General features: G+C 44.1%; 2 protein-coding genes across 4 annotated transcripts in view; both read left to right on the top strand.

The window, feature by feature from the left end:
* The window catches only part of actn1 (actinin, alpha 1), a 29693-nt gene extending 22149 nt beyond the window's left edge, over positions 1-7544 (top strand). The window contains exons 9-22 of one of the 3 annotated variants that reach the window (XM_083683752.1): positions 632-724; positions 1224-1454; positions 1596-1743; positions 1878-2028; positions 2341-2449; positions 2599-2739; positions 2911-3093; positions 3369-3503; positions 3739-3918; positions 4063-4209; positions 5390-5470; positions 5759-5824; positions 6547-6705; positions 6952-7544. In XM_083683752.1, coding sequence (XP_083539878.1) covers positions 632-724; positions 1224-1454; positions 1596-1743; positions 1878-2028; positions 2341-2449; positions 2599-2739; positions 2911-3093; positions 3369-3503; positions 3739-3918; positions 4063-4209; positions 5390-5470; positions 5759-5824; positions 6547-6705; positions 6952-7110 — 1983 coding nt within the window. In that variant the 3' untranslated portion in view covers positions 7111-7544. The remainder of the gene's footprint in view (positions 1-631; positions 725-1223; positions 1455-1595; positions 1744-1877; positions 2029-2340; positions 2450-2598; positions 2740-2910; positions 3094-3368; positions 3504-3738; positions 3919-4062; positions 4210-5389; positions 5471-5758; positions 5825-6546; positions 6706-6951) is intronic. The other 2 variants (XM_083683751.1, XM_083683750.1) reach the window with 2 other exon arrangements.
* Positions 7545-8274: 730 nt separating this feature from the next.
* cox16 (cytochrome c oxidase assembly factor COX16) lies at positions 8275-12812 on the top strand. The gene is made up of 4 exons (XM_083683640.1): positions 8275-8416; positions 9186-9263; positions 12253-12321; positions 12424-12812. Exons 1-4 carry the CDS (start codon positions 8357-8359, stop codon positions 12535-12537), a joined length of 321 nt encoding a protein of 106 aa, XP_083539766.1. The 5' UTR covers positions 8275-8356; the 3' UTR covers positions 12538-12812.
* Positions 12813-18073: the final 5261 nt, after the last annotated feature.

The following is an 18073-nucleotide window of genomic DNA, read 5'->3' as shown; positions in this document are numbered from 1 at the left end:
TCTTGAACCCACATACATAGTTAAGTAAAACTGTGTTGAGGTTAATGTGGGAGCCTAACTGCCACTTCCTCCATGCATTGCCAGTTCAGATAGAAAGGACATGTTATTAAAATGCTGTGTAAGTATGTTCTGCTGGGAGCTGAACACTTCAGCTCCCCCAGCTCTGTACTGGATGTAGGTGGAGAGGCAATAACGACACTGTTCTATAAAAAGACAGTTGTACAGGGAGGAAGGTGCCCCAGGACATCCATACACAAGCATACTGTACTTTGCATTTACACCTAGGGACAGGTATGTGTCCGTTCTGTCCTTGGCTGTGCCTGAGTCCCCTCTGGGGTCTTCCCTTCCTGCTAGAGAAAGCCATGCAATATCACCTACAATATCAAGGATGTAAAACCTTGCTAGGCACAGCCCACCACAGACTGTTATACTCTCTGATGGAAGCTACAGTACAGCCTCATAAATCGTCAGATCTTTTTAATATGGTTTTATGTATAATCTCTGTGGTAACTGCATTTAGTGTATTCTCTCTGTGTGACGTGATCCTACCACGCTGTCATGCCGTACTGTTTCCCGTCGACTGCAGCACTTGTGGTAATGGCGGGCTTCATATTGTTTCTCCGTCCACCAGGCAGAGACAGCGGCCAACCGGATCTGCAAGGTGTTGGCTGTCAACCAAGAGAATGAGCAGCTGATGGAGGACTATGAGAAGCTGGCCAGTGATGTGAGCACACCCCTCTGTTCCCCTAATGGTCCTGCACCATCTTCTCTCCCTCTCTCTCCCCTCTCCCCAATCTCCCCACTACTCCCCTCGCCTCCCAACCTGGAGCCTTGTTGCTCTCTCAGTGTAGAATCAGAGACTACAGCTCGTTGCACTACACAGGTGACCAACTGTTCGGGGTCACTTTGTAACCCAGATATCAAACATATGCACCAAGCATCATACACTCAGCATCATACACTACATTGCAATATTAGTATATAGTTTGTTAACAAAGTATCTCACTCTCTATCTCTCCATCCTTTCTCATTACGTTAACGTTATCCCTACCGCCACTTTTTTACCTTGCTCGCTGTCCCTCCCTACCTGCACTCTCCTCTCACCCCCTACCCTCTACCCCTACCATCTCTTTTCCTCATCCTCTGACTCCTCAACCTCCACCCCTCCTGCTGCCTCCCTCCTTTCCTCCCTCCTTCCTTCCCTCCCTCCCTCCCCACACCAGCTGCTGGAGTGGATCCGCCGCACCATCCCCTGGCTGGAGAACCGTGTCCCAGAGAACACCATGCAGGCCATGCAGCAGAAGCTGGAGGACTTCAGGGACTACAGGCGTCAACACAAGCCTCCCAAGGTGCAAGAGAAGTGCCAGCTGGAGATCAACTTCAACACCCTGCAGACCAAGCTGAGACTGAGCAACAGGCCTGCCTTCATGCCTTCTGAGGGCAAGATGGTCTCGGTAGGTCCCAACGCACCACACTCCCATTACACTGTGCTGTGCACAGGTTGGTTGTACGTAATATCTAGAAGGGTGGACTTGTTTGATCTTGATTGTTTAAGTGTGTTCATGTGTGTGTTTGTGTGTGTTTGCTCTGTGCAGGACATCTCTAATGCTTGGGGTGGACTAGAGGGGGCAGAGAAAGGCTATGAAGAGTGGCTCCTCAATGAGATTCGCAGGCTGGAGAGACTTGACCACCTGGCAGAGAAGTTCCGCCAGAAAGCCGCCATCCATGAAGCCTGGACCGAAGGTAAAGACTGTCAGGCCTATTATTATGCTTTTAGATTCAATTGTATTGTAACCTTTGGACATATATGCTCAATTATTGTATACATTTCCAATAGCCCTTTTTCTGTGATGAATTAATTCTGTCTCCCCCTGCAGGTAAGGAGGAGATGCTGAATCATCGGGACTTTGAAACAGCCACTCTGTCAGAGATCAAGGCCCTGCTCAAGAAACATGAGGCCTTTGAGAGTGACCTGGCCGCCCACCAGGACCGTGTGGAGCAGATAGCCGCCATCGCACAAGAGTTAAAGTACGCCACAAGGGGACTAGGGAGGGAGGGAAGGAGGGAGGGAGGGAGGGAAGGGTGGAGGGTTTAGAAGAGCAGTAGCTGTAAACTGCATGATAGCAGATTGTAGTGGCAGTGGTGACAGTCATCCAACTGTACCAGGAGAATGGTGTCATTGAAGGACTATCACTTTAACAAGGCTGTTATGTGTTCAGTTTCAAGATATTGATTGCGGAGTTCTTCCATTATCTTTACAATGGGGCTGTTGTTGTTAGATGATTTTATTGAACAGGTCTCTCTCTCTCTCTCTCTCTCGTTTCCTACTTTGTGTTCCAGTGAGCTGGACTACTATGACTCCCCCAGTGTGAATGCTCGCTGCCAGCGGATCTGTGACCAGTGGGACGCCCTTGGTGCCCTGACCCAAAAACGCAGCGAGGCTCTGCAGGTACTGTAGCAAGGGGTGACGGGGAGCACTGCTCTACTACTTCAAAGGGTTGAATTGTGAATATGCAGTATGCAATCAATCCAGTTGTTTTAGGGTTACTGTACCCCTTTTCTAATGGGGCACTGTTGTGTTGTCTTTGTGTGAAACAGAGAACCGAGAAGCTGCTGGAGACTATTGACCAATTATATCTTGAGTTTGCCAAACGAGCAGCCCCATTCAACAACTGGATGGAAGGAGCCATGGAGGACCTACAGGATACCTTCATCGTCCACACCATAGAGGAGATACAGGTTAGCTTGGGCAGGGCTCTTGCCGTATAAATAATAATAATAATTAATTGAATTTGTAAAGCGCTTTACAAAGTGCATTCAATTAATTGAGAAAATCTATATGTTACACAAAATCACTTTCATGTTTTGATGTTGTTTGTGTGTGTGTGTGTGTGTTTGTGTGCGTTTCAGGGACTAAGCACAGCCCATGAGCAGTTCAAAGCCACACTCCCAGAGGCGGACAAGGAGCGCCAGACCATTCTGGGTATCCACAATGAGATTGCCAAGATTGTGCAGACCTACCATGTTAACATGGCAGGCACCAACCCCTACACCACCATCAACCCCCAGGAGATTAACGCCAAATGGGACAAGGTAACAGTGGGTTCAAATATCCCCATACAATGTAAATCGCTTTTGGTGTCTGGAAAAAATGCTACAATACATACAATCCAATCAAATATATACAGACATATAGTGCAGTACTGGGACTCTCAGACTGTATTGACTCCTCCGTTAACATTGCCTTATTGTCTTAGCTCCTCCACTTTTCACCTTATCTTCCTTCATTACTGTATTTGCCTTATAGGCCTGACATAGTATATCAACTATATATACGTTTTAACCACTTTTCCCTCACTCCCCGCTAGGTCAGACAGCTGGTGCCCGCACGCGACCAGGCCCTGATCGAGGAGCACGCTCGACAGCAGAACAATGAGCGTCTGCGCAGACAGTTTGCCAACCAGGCCAACGTCATTGGACCCTGGATCCAGACCAAGATGGAGGTGGGCCCAGGCAGATATGACCATTAGAAAACTCCCTGGCAGAGACACCACTGGCCCATTTAGGGCTCATGATGATGATGATCAGACATAGCATTGTGTCATCATGATCACCTCTGTCAGCCTTGTTTCAGGGCTCAGGTGTTTTGGGTTTATTGTCATGCCAGTATTATCACAAATATACACTCCAGCCCACCCAGTTGGTTGTAATGACCCCCCCCCCCCCCCCCCCCTGCAGGAGATTGGCCGTATTTCCATTGAGATGCATGGAACACTGGAGGACCAGTTGACACACCTGCGCCAGTATGAAAAGAGCATCATCAACTACAAGCCAAAGATCGACCAGCTGGAGGGAGACCACCAGCTTATTCAGGAAGTTCTCATCTTCGACAACAAGCACACCAACTATACTATGGAGGTAAGGCAATGCTGCGTTGTACAAACAAGCAATATTCAGCATGTTTGGGGAAAATTTGGGGATTCTTTACATTTGGATTCCTGTCATCTTTTTCACCTTTCCCTCACCACTCTTTCTCTCCCCCTACCCCCATTTTCTCCACAGCACATCCGGGTGGGGTGGGAGCAGCTCCTCACCACCATCGCCCGCACCATCAATGAGATTGAGAACCAGGTGTTGACGCGAGATGCCAAGGGCATTAGCCAGGAGCAGATGAACGAGTTCCGGGCCTCCTTCAACCACTTCGACAGGGTCAGTTTCACAGGGAAAAGAGGACAAGGATAATGACAAGTGGTGTCTGGGTCTAGACAGTTTTTGTGTTTTCACTGGAATATATTATATATAGTCGACAGTTGTATAATTACATACAGGGATGAGGTCTTCTCATAATTGATATATGAGTGTATTTTCTGCACATTTAGACAACATCATCAGCAAAGCAAGGAGGTTGAGGTGAGAATAGTTTGTTGTGGGTCTTTAGACCGTGTTTATACTGTCACACTGACCATAGTGTGACTAACAGGGCAGATGAATCCTTCAACAAGATGAGTTCTGGAGTATTTGTATGTGTGTCTCTGGGTATCATGTAGTTTACTCATGATCCTTTTTGAACGACAGAAACGGTTTGCTAACTTAACTAAGTGATTTAGTGGCGTTAAACTTATCAAGTGAAGTGTACAGCCATTGTAGATGTATACACATATAAGTATTCTCCATTGATGAGTGCAAACCTCAGCACACTCTCCCGAACTACCTGCAACCCCCTGTGTGCTCACCCAGTCCCCAGGGAGCAGTGTTTACATTAAGAGCTCAGAGTGTCAGGAACAACACCAATTATGGATTAGTTTTTATTTAGCTCAACCCCCCCCCCCACTCCCCAGCTCCTCCCCACCAGCTCCCCCCCCCCCCCCCCCCCCTGTATATAGCTGAGCTAGCACTGTTTTTATCGATATTTCATATCTGTTATATTATGCCCCTGCACTAGGTCCCGAGGCAGCATTTAGGTCTTTTTAACGGGGATGAGGCGTTGAGGTTTTCTCTCTGATATGGTCTATTGGATAACTAGGGAAGGATATGTACCATCGATGATGTGAATAACCCCTCACCACCACAAGGCCCTGTAGTCTGCCTGCCACACTGCACATTAACGCCTCTGAATGCCCTGGCACAGCATGGCAGCGATGCTGCCAACGTGTGCCCACCTCCACCTGCAAGGTCCTAACGTTTGTGCACTGTGTTCTCTGTTGTTCTCTTGTGCATGATCCCCCCCCCCCCTTCCCCCACTCCTGTCCCTCCCCTCTGCATGACACACTCCCTCCCCTCCCCCTATCGACCTGCCCACTTCACTGCCCCCTCACTGAAACCCCCCCGTGTGTGCGCTGCATGCCCTGTGGCCCCCGACGCCCACCTGGCACTGGCCCCCCACCCCCAGGACCACTCGGGCACTCTGGGCGCTGAGGAGTTCAAGGCCTGCCTGATCAGCCTCGGCTTCGATATCGCCAACGATGCACAGGTACTTACCACAGCCTCACCCAGTGAGGAACCAGGTTTAACAATGTTGTTTTCTTTTTGTTTTGTACTTTCCTCTGTACACCCCCCTCTATCCCCTTCTTACTTGCCTCTTTTTAATCCTCCTATGTACATTTACTCCTGTTATCTTGCCAAATTCTTTCCTGGATACCTGTGGCGTTCCTTCTTTTGCTTTCTTGATTTCCTCCAATCTCCCTGATCTACCCCCTCCCTTCAATATCCCCTTCCTGCGAACCTCTATGTTTCCTTTGTGCCTCGCTGAACCCTATAGAAGAGAACAGGAATGATGGATGCTGAAGACTTCAAAACCTGCCTTATCTCCATGGGTTACAACCTGGTAAAGCCTCAAGTACACTCCTGTGTGTTACTACCGTAATGCTCAATTGAACTGAAGACCTATGAATGTATCATACAGTATGTGCCCTCTCAACAAAGAAGATGATGTTTCCCAGCGATTGTACAAGAATCTGGGTAATGTAGATGTAAATAAGAGTGCTGCTCATGACCATAGGAAACAGTAGGAGTAAAATGAGACAAGGGATAATTGTGCAAGCCATTGATGTTTTATAAGTCGCCAGTTTTCCAGTATCAAATATGTCAGGAACATACAGGTACCCATTTACAGTAAATTACAATGAGAATGACTTCTCAGCATAGAACATTAACGTCATTGTGTTCTACTGTGACCTAAAGGGAAAATACATCCCTGTTACATCACTTGCCTCTTCAAGATCAGGCTACATTGAATAGAAAACAAATGGTTCACCGATCAGAAGGGTTGCTATGGACATCTAGAATCCCCATGTGGCGATTAGCATTATGGACTACTGAATATACTCAGAACTGACATACAGTTTAGATATTGTTATTGATACTACTTTCACAATATTCATAATAATAATATATTGTATGTATGTACTGCATATCATTCTAGTTTGTGCATCATGTTTCCCTTATGTGAAAGCTTCATACGTCGTATGCCTGCTGTGTGTTTGCCGGTTGCTCTGGCAATTGTCTCCATGGTGATAGAGTTTTACAGCTCTGTTCTTTTTCCTTTAGGGTGAATCAGAGTTCTCCCGCATTATGAGCATAGTGGACCCCAACCGGCTGGGTGTTATCACGTTCCAGGCCTTCATCGACTTTATGTCCCGTGAGACAGCTGATACAGACACTGCCGACCAAGTCATGGCCTCATTCAAAGTCCTGGCTGGGGACAAGGTATTCCTACCACATACTGTACTCAAGTAAAACATCTCACAGTATCAGAGAATAGATAAAGAAAGACATACAATTCTACAATATTCAGTAAAAAATTCAGTAAAAGCTATGGTAGCTGTGTAAAGCTATACATTAAAAGCAAACGGCACAATATGTAAATTCTTTCACTCTGAGCTTTTTAATGAACTCTCTGACATCATAATCAAACATTCAATCCTCATTATTCTTCCCTTCTCATCCCACCAGAACTACATCCTTGCAGATGAGCTTCGTCGGGAGTTGCCCCCTGACCAAGCTGAATACTGTATCGCCCGCATGGCCCCCTACTCTGGCCCCGACGCTGTGCCTGGTGCCCTTGACTATATGTCTTTCTCCACCGCACTCTATGGAGAGAGTGACCTCTGAACCCCCTATTACCAACGTCCTGACCTGGGACCACCAGCCTACCTGCTCTCACCACAGCCAGATCCTTCAACTGCCCCATCACCGCAGCCCTGCTCTGCAAAGCTGAAACATTTTTGTATGTCTCTGGCCTTATCTTTTTGTCATAATCCTCTGTCTGCTCCCCTCTTTTGCATCCCCTCCCCCTCCCCCATCCGACCTCCAGCCCCTTGCCACTCCCTCACACTCTGTCTCTGTTGTATTTGCTTCCGGTGCAATGCAGCAACTCTCCAGGTTTACAAAGAGGGAGAGAAACATTCTTTCTGTTTTTATTTTCTTGTTGTTATTGTTTTCTTCATAAAATGAATAAAGTTAACATATTTTATTATACAGAACAAAAAGGTATTTTTCTTCACCTGATTAAAAAAGAAATAAAATTGAAAGAAATAAAAATCGCATACTTGCTCTTTTACTTCTGTTCATCTTAACTCCTGTTCTTTATTGTGCATCTAAGGAAGAAATGTTTGAGGTAATTATGTGATACTTCAAAATTGAGGAGTTTATCAGGTATAGTATAGTATATTATTCAATGTCAAGACCATTGGTAATGATATTTTGCACAACAGACTACAGCACTCTCACTTGATGAATTGATGGTCACAGACTCACAGTAAAGGGAAAATATTAAGTGATATTCTGCTCTTTGGGTATTTCATGTGCCCTGTGTTTAAAAAAATCATTAATGTAGCCTTCTCTTTTGAGCTACTCATTTTCTGCCAATGTGAGGAACAATGGAATCAGAGACTGGTGGTATACCTCAGGTATTTTGTTGGGAGTTCTGCTGTCAAGATCATATGTCTTCAGGTAAGGTAATGAACAACCATGGAAGACAAGGCACAGAGGAGTGAAACATGTCACTGTCAGATCATATTAAAAACGGTTCGCTGGCGGTTGAACATAAAATATTGTTTTATTTTTTTAATAGCTGAAATAACACGACAATGCATCACATAATCAAAGGTTAAGTATTTGTCACCACTGTAGAAATATTTAAAGGAAGTTTTTAAACTTTTGGTCATTGTGTCACAAACCCATGTTCATATGCGGAACATATACTTTGAGTTCATCAAATACTAGGGAAATATAGAAGGTAGGAACTATACCGGAAGCGTGTCCCACACCGAACATCTACCGACTCCGACTGTCAAATGAACATTTTTAACATGGGGTTGTAATAGTAGCGACGCTAGTGTATCATGGTTGAAGAATCATGTTGAGCTTTAAAGCATTGCAGAAAAACAAAACAGTGAAGTATGGTATTCCTATGCTGGTAAGCCGTGTGTTTGATTATATCTTGCACTTTTTCTTAGAGGAAGCTCAGTAACAAAGTTAGCGAGCTTAGTTAGCCTAGTCGTACCAGCTAACATAACAGTTAGCTAGCTAATGTGTTGGCCAGATACATTTGCACAAACTGCACCAATTCAAACTAACAGACACACAAAAGTCCGACTGTGAGAAAAAAGCAGATTGAGGCAACGTGTAATATAGTTGCTATTTCTTGGCCGTAGCATTCATTTTAACAATACAGTTGGATGACATTGAGGTAGTTCAACGATGAAGGCAGCTGAGGTTTAGCATTAGCAAGCTGTCAAAATAAGGACCCATCCATGATGATAATGGTGTGTCGTGTGACATTCCTGATTTGGAGCTCGAACAATCTGGGTAGGCTTTTCATGATACAGTAACATTATGGTGTTGGTTCTGCAGCTGTCAGCTAGTTCTCAATCTCACACACCGTGTGCTCTGCTTAATAGAATAGTTAGGCTATATATCCTGGTGTCACCATGATGTTGTCAGCCAGCCAAAAGCCCTAATGAGATTCCCTCAGTCATGAAATACTGTACATGTTCATCTTTCAATAGTTGTGGGGACCTGTTGATTGTATTGCATCCTATTACAAGAGCTGTGTTTTGTGTTGGATCACCTGATCCCCAACCAGCCCATGTTTTGGACTATTTAGTGTACCTTATAGTATTTGATGGCAATGCTTATACAACATCATTATGAAACTAACCCACATATTCTGGATTCTCTTGAAGTTGCTGATTGTGGGAGGTTCATTCGGACTCAAGGAGTTCACACAGATTCGATATGATGCTCAGAAAATCAGAAAAAAGGTACAGTAACTAAATCATGTGAACAGTTTTTGTGAGGTCATAGAGAGCAAATTGTGATATTTGGGGGAGATTTATTTTAAATGAAGCCAGTATTTGATTTATTTTAATGTTTATTTTCTGTGGGTACAGATTTGCGGAACCACGTCTATAATGTCAGACTTGAACAAACTTGCACAACTTCCTTCTGCTGGCTACAGTAGGGTGTAGTATACTATATTTGTTTATTCAAGGGGTGTGTCTGAACCACTTGACTGATGACTTGATGCATGCTGTATTTTGAAACATCATGTCTGAGAGTGTACAACAGCTCCACCTTGTGTTTAGAGAGAGAATTGCAACTGCAAGTGTCACGACGCAGGTGCACTGCAACCTATTTGGTGTAAAGATAGCACACTGTAGTGTATGAGTGCTGCCCTCTAGGAACACGTTGCCCTTATGGACATCACAAGCACATCAGTCTTATGTGCACATGCTAGAAATTGCTGACAAACATGCCAAGTACCTACTATAACACACAGGGCTATATTTTAACAACCCAATCTAAGCGTTATGGCTATCGCTCAGGCTAGGGGGCGTTTCAAAAATAATGTTGCAAGTTTCGTCTTCATGTCGGTCGGCGTTCGTGTTGGCCGGCGGTAGCGTAAAAAGGCTGGCTTTAGATGAATAAATGAATAATTAGTGTTATCTAGTATCAAGTCACTAGGCTCCCATTTGCAATACAATAGGCTAATGAACATAACCTCCTGCAAGATTGAGCCGATAATGTTGAGAATTCGTGAAGCTTTCATAAACTATGCATTTCTTGCCTAGGGCATTAATAAACGAAGTAGGCTAGAAATATTACATGTTCATGCCCAGCCGAAAATAGAGCCCATACCCCTCAGATAACAAACACTGCTCTTTACATTACATCATGAAACTGTTGTCTAATCTGCAGAACAAGATTTGCTCACTTGGCACGGAATAAATTACAGTAGGTCATTTATTAAGAGCCCTATTACACCGTAATCTCACAAGTTTGTGATGTGGGATGGCTGATTTTTTTTATTTTTTTTTACAATGTTATCGTGAGAAATGATGCATGCATGTCATCTGGGTGGGTGCCAGATGGCAGGACTTCTCTTCCTATTACTGTCCATATGAGCTGGCAATGAGCCTGTCTGTTCAATGCAGCTGCCCCCTCACTGCCCCCTCTTCCCTGAGGAAGCCTGGGGCAGATACACCCTTCCCATGCTCCAGTCTTACTCTTAACCCTGTGTTTCAGTCACTGCCTCTGTGTGTGCGTGTGAGACTGTGCTTGTGTGTGCGTGTGAGACTGTGCTTGTTTCAGTGTGTGTTTGTTTGTTAAATAATATAGAGTGTGTAAAGGCTAAACAGATGTCGGAGTGCATCTATGTTACGGTAACAGTTCCTTCAACTGCCATATTTAACGTTACCTAACCAGATTCCATCCATTTCCCTCTGAGACATCGACCTACTTACGTTTTTTTAGCCACTGTCTGAGAATTAAGTCACTGCATGACCCAGTTGTGTTCTTCCTCAATGAATCCATCTTGCCCCCAGACAAGGATGGGCTCCCCTCAAGGGTTCCTCTCAAGGTTTCATCCAACTTTCTAGCCTCTGAGTCTATTTTTTTTTGGCCTCTGAATCTGTTGCACTTAGCCTGCTCTTTTGGGGATTTAGCACCAGGGTTTGTTAAGAGGTTAAAATGCTTTGTAAAAGGCACTATACAAATTAAATTTGATTGATTGAAAAGCAACTAAGACACTAACGGTTGTGTCTCATTTGCTAATTAAACGTGACATAGGCAGTAGGATTCAATTTGCAGCTCTGCTTAGACCAATCGGCATCATTTGGTAAATGGGTTCGATGTGGCTGATTTCTGTTAAAGAGGCAATCTGGGATTGGTACATCCATTTTGGGACTCTATGATATTTAGCTATTGATTCTTGAAGAATATAACATATAAATGCCTCATGAGCTTAGTTCAACTGTCATACCCCATCAGAACCCAACATACAGGCTTATTTTACTCCACTGTACAGTATGTCTAAACAAACACTGTATACCTTCAAAACACATAATTCTGATCCCATGGATGGTCAATCTTTGCATCCATAACAATCTGTCTATGAATTTGAGAGTGGTTAAATATCTCCAGCTGTTTACCAAAACAGTGGTGGGGAGACCACTTTGTTGTTGTTGTTTGAATCCCAGATCCCAGATTCCCCTTTAAAATGCTGCATGTTGAAGTAAAATTTTGACCTTTCTCTGTTTCTAAATCATCTTCAGTAAAGAAACTACAGCTAAAGGAAACTCCTTCTCTCCATGCCTCTTGTTCCCAACCCATCTGACTTGGAAAGCTGACAGTTTTGCTCAACCAGATGATATCTGAAATCAAGCAGAATTCTTTTACAGGGAGGGAAACAGGGCAAATTGTCTACTATTCTCTTTGGGTAGGAAAAAGGTTTACTTGGGTGGTAAGAAAAAGTCTGGGGTGCTCATCCATATCACGGAAGCTTCTGGGCCTGACTCGCCAACTACCTCTCGCTTCTGCAGATGTCATGATTTATACATTAAAGAAATAATACATGAAGAAGAGGAGGGGAAGATACTGCCTGGAGGGGTCCCTCATTTTCAGAGTCAAGAGTTGTGAGCTTACTTGCTTTTCTCATCTTCCCTCACTCCCCCCCCCCCCCCTCTCTCTTTCCCTCTCTCCCTTCCTGCTTGAGTAAAAATCTCTGTCTTCCCTGCTTTGGTATTTTCTCCTTGCTGCTTGCTGTTGTCCTGACCTCTCTGAGGTCTGAAGTGACCCTGAATGGGGTTAGTTGAGAACTGATTTTGTCCTAGCTCTGTCATCGTACCCCCGGGGAGAAACGTCAATGATCTGACTCACCGATTTGCTCACAACTCTAAATACCAAATTAATCAAGCAGTATGAAGTATCAAGTTTTTGCATGTGAAGCTTCCTCTGCTCTCTCTTTCTCAGCTGGACCCTTCACTGGAGGTCAAAGTGAATACCCAGAGGCAGTCTGTCATCCTGCAAGATGAGTATGAGGTACAGAGGGGGGGGGGCTTAGAGGGGAGATTGGACAGTCTGAGATTTGTGCTATGTTTATACTAAAATACTGTTGTGCTGTTGCCCATTTTGTCCCAACAGAAGATGAGAGAGGTGAACTTGGAGGACTGGAAGAACATCCGAGGACCTCGTCCCTGGGAGGACTCTAAGGAATACCAGGAGCAACAGCGGGCCAGGCAGAGCAAGGGGGCATGATGGCCACAGATTTCTCCTGATGGCTGCTTGCAGCAAGATGAGACTGGGCAAGAGTGGAGACACTTTTACAGCATCACAGGGCCAATCATGATGAGCACTTCAAGGCTAATCGATCTTTCACTTTTGAGGCTTGGATTTTAAAATGTGAATTGTGAACGTATGGGCAGAATTCATATGGTACACCTAAGTCTGTGAAACAGTACAGTTCAGTTTGTAAGTAAAACATGTTGTGATATCTGTTCTTCAATATAAACATTCGATGTTTTTGAAATATGCTTGAAATTGGTTGTGCAAATACTTTTTACTTCAACAGCAGATCACAGATGTTTACTCATCACATTTCCACCGACTACCCTTGATCTACCTGGGAAACTGACCGTGTGACATCAGGTTGTGGTGAAATGTGACCACTGGGTGGCAGATTTGGGCATGGGTGTGAATATACCCTACCAGGAGAATATTAACTGTGATGTTACAGTTATGTGGTCTATATTCTTTCATTTTGCCTTAATACATTCATGCATAGGCTGGCTAACCAATCAGGAAAATTACATTGGCATATTTGTTAGATAAGTATACTCTTTCTCTCTCTCTCTCTGTCATCGTTGCATAACAACCACTACAGTGTAAAGTATGCTATTTGGATCAGGCAATGAGAACAGAGAGTTGATGACTCATAGTGGTGATGGGGGTGCAATAAAGGAGATGATATACCTGGCTATGCCGACAACATGAGGCCCATCAGCCTCATACTATTGCTCTAAGCACACATTCATTTTTTTTCACAGACTCATTTGTTTTCTTTTGTTTACTGTTTGATGGAGCATGGACATCTATCTCACTGACTGTTATGATTTTGCCGTGGCAGACATTTTGTTTTGATTTATTATTTGTATTGTTTTAATATTTCTACCTTTTGCTATGTTGTTCGACAAACATAAAGTACATAGCCCTCGTGCTGATCTTACATTCATACACATTACACTTCAAAATGCATAGACAGAACACAGCACTCGAGCAAGAAACTAGTATTTCCCGTCTAATACTGTGACAATCCTAACAACTGTTGCCAAGAGCTCCATTGGGGATGATAACAATGGCACAGCTTAATATGTGAGGATTATGTTTTAAACACGGCTTGTACACATCTGGATCTACCCCTCTGAATTGTTATTGGTCACAGCATTAGGCCACCAATGACAATCCCTTGTAATCCATTGTATGGCAAAGTAGCAATCAAGTGATGTCATTCCAGAAATAACAACATAGGCAAAACGTAGGAATGTTGATTGTTTTGTACGAACAGGTGACCTGGCCTAGGCTGCCGGAGAACACCCAAATAGTACACTGGAGAATCTGTAATCCTAGTGAATCATGCACACGTATTCTGTACGCTCCGTGGACAACCTCTAGGCTGTGTTTTAAGTTAATTTACTGTGTATCAAAAATGCTGCAGTGACTAGGCTTTGCCAAACCAAGGAAGAGTGGAGAGTATGAACCAAATACGAAAGAAGAGGAGAGAGTATGATGACAAGGTGGCCTTTTGCTCATCTGAATTATTAATTCAAGAAACACTTTATTATACGATGATGTGAATGTAGATTACATATCTAGTAGTGTAGCTTTCTGAGATGGAAAGCAACTGTCACTGAGCCTCAGTTCTTACAGCAGGACCATTCCACTGCACAGCAATAGTGGGATGACGATCCATTTTGACAATGGCTTTGCCATGTCCCATTGCAGGGTAACGTCTGCATATGCTGTGTGTCTTTTGTAATAGAGATTCAAGCTTCCGAAATGTGTATGCCTGTTGTGTGGGTTTTCCCCCTCCCTTGTCATTGTGTGGAGTGGTAGGATTCTTATCTGCTCAACTTCTTCTGCAGAGAGGTGCATGGATTTTTTTGGCAAACAAGTGGAGGGGATTTTTTTGGACTTGGCTTCAGCTTTGACTTAATCCTGTTTCTCTGCTGGAGAGAATTGACTTTTGGCTGTCAAGAGGAGATGATGTCAAGCTGTTCACTCCAGCAAAATCAAATCTCAGACTTAAAAAGAAAGAGAAAAAAAATGGCTTAACCAGTGGCATAACGTTTTCCAGCTCTTGTCCTGGTGTCCCCAAGAAGCCATGCCTCAGTCTGCTCTTCCTCTAGTCCAGTCTCTTCTGACCCTGTCAGCATCTGCCATGCTTCAACCAGTCTATCAGTCGTACATATTTTAATTAGTCATTTCATTTCTTCGTTCAGATGGAACTCAACACTTCAAGAGGGCTCGGCAGTGATGGAGTCATAATCATAGAGAAGCTTAGAGAAGCATTGTCTGTATTGGTCCAAATGACATTTGAATGATGGTCGGTCATAAGGTTTAATATTGATGATGAAATACAATAATCAAAGCACTTTCATTTTTGAAAGAAACACATTTTGAAAAAAACACAAATTACTTTTACTGAAGTATGTTTTTAATAAGCTACTTTTTTAATACTCTCACTTAAGTTGTTTTGTAGTACTTTTACTTGAGTGAAATTTCACAGAAGTAACAGTACTTCTACTTGGGTAGGATATTTCAGTACTCTTTCCACCCCTGGACAGGATGCATGAATGGGGGCCCGATTCAAGAAGTTCCGCCCCATCACGTGCTCTTAAATGTTTCATTGCAAAATGCAAGAAAACTACATCAAATATTGATAAGACAAGGCTAAGAAAAGAAGAAATCAAATTCAATATTTACTGTGTCGTTCTGAGACCGGGAGAGCTAATTAAGTTTGAGAGGCGAGAGCCAAGTTTGTTCTCTACATTTTAACTGCTGCGGGTCTAGCCCTTCTGTGGAAACACTGTAACAGTTTGCCCCCCCCCCTATCTCCCTTCACAAATTATTTACCAATCTACCTGTGTTCTACTCTGCTTCTGAGACAAAGTATACACTTATAGCTGTCTGGTGTCAAAAGGCTTTTGCTTAGGAAGTCAGAATAATGCATACTGTATTTCATCAAAAAGCCAGCTCAGACAGAAGTGACACACTGAACCTTTTCCATCTCATCCTTGAGTTGTTTGTTTGTGGAGAGAACAGAATCTCTGCTATAGTCATTGGCATTGTCTGACACTGGATTTGCCCACGGCCCCATGCATCCCTTTCTGTAAGAGGATACACTGTGGAGAGGAGCACCGCTCTCCAACAGTACAATGGCCAAGCCACATCCTCATACTCAAACAGTTGCAGTGACAAAGAAAAGGTCCGTTTATCGAGAGACCGAGTAGAGAAATGGCCCTTCTGTTTAGTTTATTTAGTTTATTTTTTTTTCATTCCATTTCTATAAATAGCCCAACGCTTGGCAGCTGAGGGGGAGTCCACGCAGAACAAATGCACCCCCTGGCTGTTTCACTTCATTCCCCACATAATGAGGCAGACGGAACGCACACATATCGCCCCCGTCACTTCCACTCTCCCCAGGACCGAGCCAGGGCCACGCGTTGCCATGGCGACGTGGCTCTGGGCAGAGGGGCGGGGCGGCAGAGGCGCACGCTGACACACAATATGAGACCCTTTTGATGACTGGGTGGTCAGATGGAAAGACTTTCAAATAAACTGACCTTAATCTTGATCTAACTCTCCCTCCCTCCCTTCCTCCTTCCCTCTCTCCCTCTCTCTCTCTTCATTCAACACAATAGGCTGAGGTCTGGGGACGGTAAAGGAGCTTAATCTCTGTCTTGATGCCTTCTACTGTAGTCTTGAATCTAGTAGCCTCACAACCCTTCTGCACGCTCCCTCTGATGTAATGGAGTCAGTGTGGGTTATCCCTGTCTCACCCTTCTCCATTTCCTCTGCAGCTGCATTCCAGACCAGTGAAGCACTAAACATGCTCAACACCAATGGCCATTACAGCAAAACGGGCTCTCTCTGAGGAAGACCAATCCTCACCTGTTTGGATTAGGTCTCTAAGAGGACTTCAACATATGCATATCCACTAACATAGAATAGTCTCATCTGTCCATCTGATGTGAAAGTGTGCAGTAGGTGTTACGTAATATGCTGGTATGTGTTACTAATTGTGATACCAGTGATTCATGGCCAATGTTTGCCTGCCAAATTCTGGGCCATATGGTGTGCTTTCATATAAAGGTCTGTCGTGAAGGTACAAAACAAAGCTTACATGGCATAAAAGAATAGCCCAGGCCCCTACATCCCTCTAGTCTGCAATGTATATAATGCCCTGTCTTGTATGGTGTATTGTCACTGAATGTAATGCCTGAGCTTACTTTGAAGTGAGATGCGAGACAAATTTCCCTAAGGGGAAACAATTAAAATGAAGTAACTGTGTCAGCACCTTGGTGTATCACAATCCTGCCAAATCCTGAAGCCTTTTCTCAAACTGACAACACCCACAGGACATGCACCTTTGCTCTGTGTTTGACACACGTGGGCCCATCACATCGGCACAGTGATCAAGACGGCGAGCCAGCGCCTGTTCTTCTTCATGCGGCTGAGGAAATTTGGCATGAACCCTCAGATCCTCACCAACTTCTATAGGTGCACCATCGAGAGCATACTGTCTGGCTGCATCATTGCCTGGTATGGCAACTGCACCTCCCATGACCGCAAGGCTCTACAGTGGCTGGTGAAAATGGCACAGTACATCATCAGGAGCGAGCTCCCAGCCGTACAGGACATCTACTCAAAGAGGTGTCTGAGGAAGGCCCGGAAGATCATGGAAGACCGCAGCCATCCCTGTTATGCCCTGTTCTTCTTGATACCATCTGGCGAACGGTTCCAGACCAACAGGTTACAAAACAGCTTCTACCTTCAAGCCATAAGACTCTTGAACTGATACCCCCAATATACCACTCTGCCCCCAGCTGCACTACCTGCTGCTCACCTGCTCTAGAGTATTTTGCACTCACCACTGCACACCACTTACACATGCACACACACTTCCATCATTGCTGTTTATTTATATCTGTATGTATTTCACCCAAGGCTACACTTATTGTCTCACTGTTACTATTGATTGTATATTGTGTATTGTATTGCTATTACTGTTATATTTTATTCATATCCTTGTATTTCAGGAGGTTGCTTCTCAAAAGCATTTCATTGTACTGTTTCAGAGATGGGAGTAAGTCACATGTGCAAGTCTCAAGCAAGTCCCAAGTTACTGTGGTGAGAATCAAGCAAGTCAAGTCAAGTCATTGCTCAGGTCAAGCAATACGAAATTCTGATGGTCTACCCCAGTTTCCACATTTAAATCAGTTAAAAGACAGTGGTCATGAAAAGTTGAGTTTTATTTTCAACATTAATGAAAACTGTCGCAGCCTGCTTATACCTTATAAATCTTACTGATATGTTACATTTTGTGGCTATAAATAACAAGCCTCCTAAATGAACAACAATGGAGAGTGGGGCTCTGAAATTATAGCTCTAAAGTGAAAACAGAAGTACAACACAAAAAATGTACATCACAATGTTAAGCCTCCTGCCCTGGCTCCCCTTCGGGAGGGTTACACCATTTCTCCATGGCCTATTAGCGCATCTGTCTAAGGTGCTT

The sequence above is a fragment of the Argentina silus genome, assembly GCF_951799395.1.
Source record: "Argentina silus genome assembly, chromosome: 13".
Classification (NCBI taxonomy): Eukaryota; Metazoa; Chordata; class Actinopteri; order Argentiniformes; family Argentinidae; genus Argentina; species Argentina silus.
Note: the sequence above shows the minus strand (reverse complement) of the source record. Positions and strands in the feature narration are given on the sequence as shown.

Bases quoted from the DNA above. Each gene is read 5' to 3' on its own strand.
- cox16 (XM_083683640.1), top strand. From the start codon at position 8,357: ATGTTGAGCTTTAAAGCATTGCAGAAAAACAAAACAGTGAAGTATGGT. The intron at 8,417-9,185 runs GTAAGCCGTGTG...ATTCTCTTGAAG, and splicing joins AGTATGGTATTCCTATGCTG to TTGCTGATTGTGGGAGGTTC. The intron at 12,322-12,423 runs GTACAGAGGGGG...TTGTCCCAACAG, and splicing joins TCCTGCAAGATGAGTATGAG to AAGATGAGAGAGGTGAACTT.